This window comes from Salmo salar, chromosome 03, assembly GCF_965601325.2.
Source record: "Salmo salar chromosome 03, fSalSal1, whole genome shotgun sequence".
Classification (NCBI taxonomy): domain Eukaryota; kingdom Metazoa; phylum Chordata; class Actinopteri; order Salmoniformes; family Salmonidae; genus Salmo; species Salmo salar.
The window spans coordinates 52,108,380-52,116,383 of NC_138293.1; the positions used below are offsets into that span (position 1 = coordinate 52,108,380).

At 41.8% G+C, this 8,004-nt stretch overlaps 1 protein-coding gene across 4 annotated transcripts; it reads left to right on the plus strand.

Annotated features, from left to right (window-relative positions):
- The first annotated feature begins 582 nt into the window (after positions 1 to 582).
- nme3 (NME/NM23 nucleoside diphosphate kinase 3) lies at positions 583 to 6,685 on the plus strand. Of its 4 annotated transcripts, none has more exons than XM_014192166.3 (5): positions 583 to 682; positions 3,441 to 3,571; positions 3,854 to 3,955; positions 4,123 to 4,235; positions 4,549 to 6,685. In XM_014192166.3, the coding sequence occupies exons 2-5, from the start codon at positions 3,446 to 3,448 to the stop codon at positions 4,664 to 4,666; spliced, it is 459 nt and encodes a 152-aa protein (XP_014047641.1). In that variant the 5' UTR covers positions 583 to 682; positions 3,441 to 3,445; the 3' UTR covers positions 4,667 to 6,685.
- The last annotated feature ends 1,319 nt before the right edge of the window (positions 6,686 to 8,004 follow it).

The following is an 8,004-nucleotide window of genomic DNA, read 5'->3' on the forward strand; positions in this document are numbered from 1 at the left end:
TTTCATTGTAAGGTCTACACCTGTAGTATGTGGCGCATGTGACAAATTCAATTTGATTTGATCTGTTACACATGAAAACATGTTGTGAACCTGGTGTGATATTATTGAAACTATGCTGACACCTAGTGGACATCAAGTGGAACTACACCACACTATAACCCTAAAACAGATAGGATGCTTTACATACATTGCTATTTTTTATTAGACACTAATATACATGTCCAATAAACAGACATTCAAAAGTCGGAATGTAAAGCACAAACGACTGGAAAGTTCTTCAAAAGCAGCTGTAGTGAGTCAAGGATCTTGAGGTTACCTGAAATAGGTCAAAGCATATATTAAATTGAACTCAACAACATCTTCGACACAGACAGAAGTTACCTGCTATATTTGGGCAACAGGATTAACACAGAGAGAACTTGGCAAAATACAATGTATGTTTCTGTATTACGAGTAGGCTGGTATATACAGTATCATCGGTAACAATTGTGTACAAGCCACCTAGCTAATAAAATATTGGAGCTAGCAGTCATTAGTTAAGTTACATGTTAACCATAACGATAGCCTAATTGAGGCGCAGTAGAGTTCACTGGCCGAATGCCGACACACCGGAAATAATAACTAAAACATTAAACGAGAAATGGTGGAGGCTACCAGAATGAATTTTTCGGGAATAAACGTGGTGAATGAAACACGTAAATACATAGCACACTCCCTACCCGGTATCCAATTCCACCGCGATACAACTTTGTATGCGTTATTTGTTGGCAACCTTGTTATTTACGAAGATTTTGGAACAGATTCCTCTTGGAACGTTCCACAAATTATACCAACCAGGGTCAAATTAACATGTTTGGACTGCAGTCCTTGTCTCCATTGACAGTCCACGTTAATGCATGGCGGTATCTTATGAAGCTAGGAAGATGTTCGGTAACTTGGTGAAAGGTATCAGTAGCTTCACTCGGCTGAATTATGGCATGAATCACTCCACACAGTGCGCGTTCGCGCCCTACTTCCTGGCTGCCTTCCGAAGATACGTGAAGGTATAGGACTTTCTTCTCTATTTTCACTTTTTCCCCGTGGATGATGCAACGATGATTTTCCTCTTGACTATATTGGCAAGTGTTTTCCAAACAGGTTGGTTGCACTTATTATGGGTTTATATGACATTTCCTGAATTTCATAGTGTTGATTGAAGTTAAATGCATTGCATATGTTCGATACTGGTTTGCTTGCAGCAGACTGGCGGTAGTGGTTAGTATTCGCAGCTATAGTCATTCAAGTTTTCACCTGACACTGTAGGCCTACATAGTATGAACGTAGCAGAAGGTTCAGCGTTATTTTGCGAATGGAGTGGGACTCTATTGCCTTGTGACATTTGTGTGATCGTCGATCGATTGCTGTTCCGTAAGTTGCCAATATTGGAGGGCCAGGGTAGAAGTTCAAGCCGGTTTTAATCATAGCCGCTGTCACATTGGCTTTTTCATAGGCTACATTACCATTCAAATGCGTTGATAGCCTATTTATCGTCACAAGAAGTTGTCTTTATAGTGCTTTCCTATGTCTACGCTTCGGAGTTCTAATGCTGCATTCAAAACAACTGCGAACTCGGGAAAAGACGAGCTCCGATTGGGTAAAAGCCTCTTTCTAGAGCTCCGAATGTTCGAGCTGAAGATCACTGAGGTCATGATTTGACCTCGTTTTTCCCCGAGTTCCCAGTTCTCTTGAAAGCACCACAAGCAACAAAGCAAATGGGTTGTCACTAGTTACCACAGCCGCAAAGAAATAACCCCGCCAATTTCTTTAATTTATCTTCTTAAATTTTGATTGTCAACATAACCCTTAACCACACTGCTAACCTTATTCCTAACGTTAAATGAAGCACAATTTTGTTTTTTTGTACAGCCAATTCTGACTTTGTGGCTGTGGTAACTAGTGGAAACCGAGCAACGCTTTCACAAAAACCTGCACTGATCACGTGATCGTGCCAGCTGTACCCAGATAGGAAGAGGAAGGGAGTGGCCAAACTCGGCGGAAAATCTGTCTCCCTCCAGCAGGTGGTGTTGTTTTACTTAGCAAGCAAGGAGTTTTTGTATGGAGGTCAATGAGTGTGTCGAAATTTGGTCAACAAAAACTTAAATGGCTTATTTGGTCGAATAAGTGTTGTAATGCACACATTGTTTTGAGTGTACTGATATAAGTAGGACACGTGATATCCTGGCAACTTTGAGAAAAAACACTATCGGAATTGTCGCGAGATGGCTATGCATATTCATATCATGAGGCTAGTAGCATAGCATCTCTTCATTGGATACGGGCGGTTGACATCGACAACCCTCGTCGAATATTACAATGAGATGTGTCCACCAATCCAAAGAAACGATAGGCGGGAGCTAGTCAGCCTGCCGTTCTTCTTTGTGGACAATGACTCCAATTGTTAGGGCGGAGAGACATGTATTTTGTCAGTGTACCCATCATCTTTGCTGTAACATAGTTACAACGATTACATCACGGACACTGTATCCAGTTTCACTATTTGCCACAAAGTCAAAATTGTCTAGGCCTACAGTATATCAAAACAATTCATGAAAACAAAATTGTGCTTTTTGGTTTCATTTAAGGTTAGGCATAAGGTTAGTAGTGTGGTTAAGGTTAGGGTTATGTAATCAGATTTTAATAAGAGGAATTGTAGTAATATGCGGGGTTTAGCGCCGGTGACGCTAGCAATCTGATTGGTTGGTGGCACTCACACAAGAGCACCTCGGCGCAAGCAATTCTATGATATGGGACGAAGAAAACGGTCATTGCCTGTTCAGCAGGGGGAAAATGAGGATTTGGAGGCAAAACATGCACGAATTGAGGAATCTGATGGTAAGGTGCTATTTCATATTTCACGCAAGCCAAAAGGTATGGTTTACAAGCAACACTTTATCGAAGGTGTGGGGGTGTGTGTAATCCGACACCTGCTCAGCTCAACAGTTAACTAAATCCTCTCTAGAACATATTAAATTGGCCATGAGATATTGTAGTAATAGATGTGATATTTTATTGCTTGTACTTGCTTGGACTGATATTAGGTGTATCACACATGATTGTTAAAAAGAAGAATTTGTCACACACCGGATAGGTGCAGTGAAATGTTTTGTTTTACAGGGTTAGCGATTGTAGTGTGGCGCCCCTGGAGCAAATTCGGGTTAAGTGCCTTGCTCATTCGAACCAGCAACCTTTCAGTTACTGACCCAACGCTCTAACTGCTAGGCTACCTGCCACCCTAACAGATTTGTACGTTTGCCATAATCAGTGGGCTAGATGGAGTTTCCACCATATTGCTCACACACCCCAGCTGCCTATTTCAAATCTACGAGGTATGGCCAATCAACAAATGTCATAGGCTAGGGGTTGATTTGGGACTGGACATGATGGTCATGCTTTCGTCCTAGGTTGGATGGGCGTCAACGAGCACAGCTTCATAGCTGTGAAACCGGATGGTGTGCACCGGAGGCTAGTGGGAGAGATCATCCGGCGCTTTGAGAAAAAGGGCTTCAGATTGGTGGGAATGAAACTAGTCCAGGTTAGAGCACACACCATGACGCACATCCATCAAACACACACGCGAGGAGAAGAACCACTTCATTTGACGGCTTATTAACATAGTTTACAACACTTGTACGCCATCTTTCAAAACAAACAGGCAATAATCAGCCTTTCCAGAGCAGTGTGAAGGGGGTAACTGGAGAAATCTTGTAAGACATATTTAAATAAAATATGTGATTTATGTTTGGGAAAGGGGCTTATGATATACTGTCTGTGTTTGATCTCTCTCTGATGTGATGTGGCTGTGTGTGTTCGCCAGGCGTCCGAGGATCTCTTGAGAGAGCACTACTGGGACCTGAAAGACAAACCCTTCTTCAATGGATTGGTGCGCTACATGAGCTCTGGACCCATCGTTGCCATGGTGAGATAGCATGCATACTACTACATACACAGCTACCCTCTCCCGCTCAAGACATTTTACATATTTTATTAGGGTTTACACAATTTTAACGGTTACTGGTTATCCACGTTAATGTGCACATCCCTAGTTGTGCAATTGTTCATCCAGGTGTGTATATGTGTGTTTAGGTGTGGCAAGGTCTGGATGTGGTGAAGATGTCTCGCAAGATGCTGGGAGAGACCAACCCGGCAGACTCCCTACCAGGAACCATCAGAGGAGACTACTGTATGGAAGTGGGCAGGTAAAATGTGTCTGTGTATTGTGTGTGTAACTGGTGTGAAATGGCTAGCTAGCGGGGTGCGCGCTAATAGCGTTTCAATCAGTGAGGTCACTTGCTCTGAGACCTTGAAGTAGTTGTTTTCCTTGCTCTGTAAGGGCCACCGATTTTGTGGAGCAATAGGTAATGATGATTCGTGGGAGGCAGTTGTTGATGTGTGCAGAGGGTCCCTTGTTCGAGCCCAGGTAGGGGCGAGGAGAGGGATGGAAGCAATACTGTTACATGTGTTATCATCAGTGACCATGAAATTATATCTTGTTGACTTTCTGTGTTGTAGGAATGTGATCCATGGCAGTGACTCTGTGGAGAGCGCTCAGAGAGAGATCTCTCTGTGGTTCAGGCAGAATGAGCTACAGTGCTGGGAGGACAGCAGCGGACACTGGATCTACGAGTGACACACACACACCACTTGTAGACCACCCAAGTGCCTTCAGAAACGATTTACTTTTTCCACATTTTGTTTTTCTAAGCAGGATTAAAATTGATTTAATTGTCTTTTTTTTGTCAATGGCCTACACAATACTTTGTGAAAGTGAAAGAAATTCTAACATATGTACAACATATGTACAAATATTCATGAAAAATAGAACACTAATACATCTTTGATAAGTATTCATACCCCTGAGTCAATACATGTTAGAATAACCTTTGGCAGCAATTACAGCAGTGAGTCTTTCTGGGTAAGTCTCTAAGAGCTTTACACACCTGGATTATACAATATTTGCACATTATTCTTTTGAAAATTCTGTCAAGTTGGGTGTTGATCATGCTAGACAGCTATTTTCAAGTCTTGCCATATATTTTCAAGCTGATTTAAGTGAAAACTGCAACTACGCCACTCAGGAACATTCAATGTTGTCTTGGTAAGCAACGCCATTGCCTTCAGAAAGTATTCACACCCCTTTTCCCACATTTTGTTGTTACAGCCTGAATTTAAAATTGATTAAATTGAGATTGTGACACTGTCCTACACACAATACCCCATAATGTCAAAGTGGATTTAGGTATATTATTATTATTTTTTTTACAAATTAATAATTTAAAAGCTGAAATGTTTTGAGTCAATAAGTATTCTACCCCTTTGTTATGGCAAGCCTAAATAAGTTCAGGAGTAAAAATTTGCCACACAAGTTGCATGGACACTCTATGTCCAATAATAGTAGTGTTTACATTTTTTTTTATGACTACCTCATCTCTGTACCCCACACATATCTGTAAGGTCCAGCAGTAGATCAGTGAATTTCAATCACAGATTTAACCACAAAGACCAGGGGGGTTTTTGAAAGCCTCGCAAAGGACACCAATGGGTATAAAAAAGCATTAAATATCCCTTTGAACATGGTGAAGTTATGAATTACATTTTGGATGGTGTATCAATACACCTAGTCACTACAAAGATACAGGTCTCCTTCCTAACGACGTTGCCAAAGAGGAAGAAAATCTCGCTGGGATTTCACCATGAGGCCAATGGTGACTTTAAACCAGTTACAGCATTAAATGGCTGTGATAGGAGAAAACTGAGGATGGAGAAACAATATTGTAGTTACTCCACAATACTAACCTAAATGAAAGAGTGAAAAGAAGGCAGCCTGTGCAGAAAAAAAAAGTCAAAACATGCATCCTGTTTGCAATAAGGCACTAAAGTAAAATTGCCAAACATTTTGAAATTAACTATGTCCTGAATACAAAGCATTAGGTTTGGGGCAAATCCAACACAATGCATCACTGAGTACCACTCTTCATATTTCCAAGTATGGTGGTGGCTGAATCATGTTATGGGTATGCTTGTCATCAGCAAGGACTAGGGAGTTTTTTAGGATAAAAATACATTAAATAGAGCTAAGCACAGGCAAAATCCTATTGCAAAACCTGGTTCAGTCTGCTTTCCAACAGACACTGGGAAACAAAGTCACCTTTCAGCAGGACAATAACCTAAAACACAAAGCCAAATATACACTGGAGTTGTTCCTGAGTGGCCTAGTTACAGTTTTGACTTAAATTAGCTTGAAAATCTATGACAAGACTTGAAAATGGCTGTCTAGCAATGATTAACAACCAACTTGACAGAGCTTGAGGAATTTTTTAAATAATAATGTAATTATTGTAGAATCCAGGGTCCCGATCCAAGTTAAGCGAGCTTAAATGGTACGTAATTCACTTTTTATGCACTTTTCTCTCTGCTTATTCTGACCTTAAATCTTAAAGGAAAACTCCACCGAAAAACAAAAGTTTTGGTATTTGGTTAATTAGTGCATTGCTGATCTAGTCCCAAAACGTTTTGCATGTCAGCAATCAAGTTTTCAAGATGTCTAACTTTGAAAATACAGAAATCTGACCCGTATGATGCATTTAGCATTATTTGATGCAAAACACAGATGTTTCATGAGATGAAATAAAAGATCCCTGAAATGTTTCATACGCGCAAAAAGCTTATTTCTCTCAAATGCTGTTCACAATTGTTTGCATCCCTGTTATTGAGCATTCCTCCTTCGCCAAGATAATCCATCCACCTGACAGGTGTGGCATATTAAGAAGCTGATTAAACAGCATGATTATTACACAGGTGCACCTTGTGCGGGGGGCAGTAAAAGGCCACTCTAAAATGTGCAGTTTTGCCAAACTAAACAACGCCACATGACCCCTCGAGTTTTGAGGGAGTGTGCAATTGGCATGCTGACTGCAGGAATGACCACCAGAGCTGTTGCCAGATAATTGAATGTTAATTTCTCTACCATAAGCCGTCTCCAACCTCGTTTTAGAGAATTTGGCAGTACGTCCAACCGGCCTCACAACTACAGACCACGTGTAACTACGCCAGCCCAGGACCACCACATCCGGCTTCTTCCCTGGCATAGCCGCAGGAAGTAGTTTGGGGGTGGGGGTGCTGCAAAAATGCTTGCCCGTGCTGAAGATGTCTATTTTGGTCCAGTAAAACAGGACTAGTAAAGGCCCAGAGCACTCATTTTGTGAAAACATTTTAACTAAACGTATTTGAGTGTTTACCAGCACTTGTAACTTGTCTGATTATTATCTGAAAAAAAATAATAATATGATAATACTTGTGGAATATAAAAATACTTGTTTGATATACAGTGCATTCAGAAAGTATTCAGACTCCAGAGTTCCTCTGTGGAGATGGGAGAACCTTCCAGAAGGACAGCCATCTCTGCAGCACTCCACCAATCAGGCCTTTATGGTAGAGTGGCCAGACGGAAGCCACTCCTCAGTAGAAGGCACATGACAGCCCGCTTGGAGTTTGCCAAAAGGCACCTAAAGGACTCTTAGACCATGAAAAAAAGATTATCTGGTCTGATGAAACCAAGATTTGACTCTGGCCTCAATGCCAAGCGTCATGTCTGGAGGAAACCTGGTACCATCCCTACGGTGAAGCATGGTGGTGGCAGCATCATGCTGTGGGGAGGTTTTTCATTGGCAGGGACTGGGAGACTAGTCAGGATTGAGGGAAGATGAACGGAGCAAAGTACAGAGAGATCCTTGAAAACCTGCTCCATAGCGCTCAGGACCTCAGACTGGGGCGAAGGTTCACCTTCCAACAGGACAAAAACCCTAAGCACACAGTCAAGACAACACAGGAGTGGCTTTGGGACAAGTTTCTGAATGTCCTTGAGTGGCAAGCCAGAGCCCGGACTTGAACCCGATCAAACTTCTTTGGATAGAGCTGAAAATAGCTGTGCAGCGACGCTCTCCAACCAACCTGACAGACCTTGAGAGG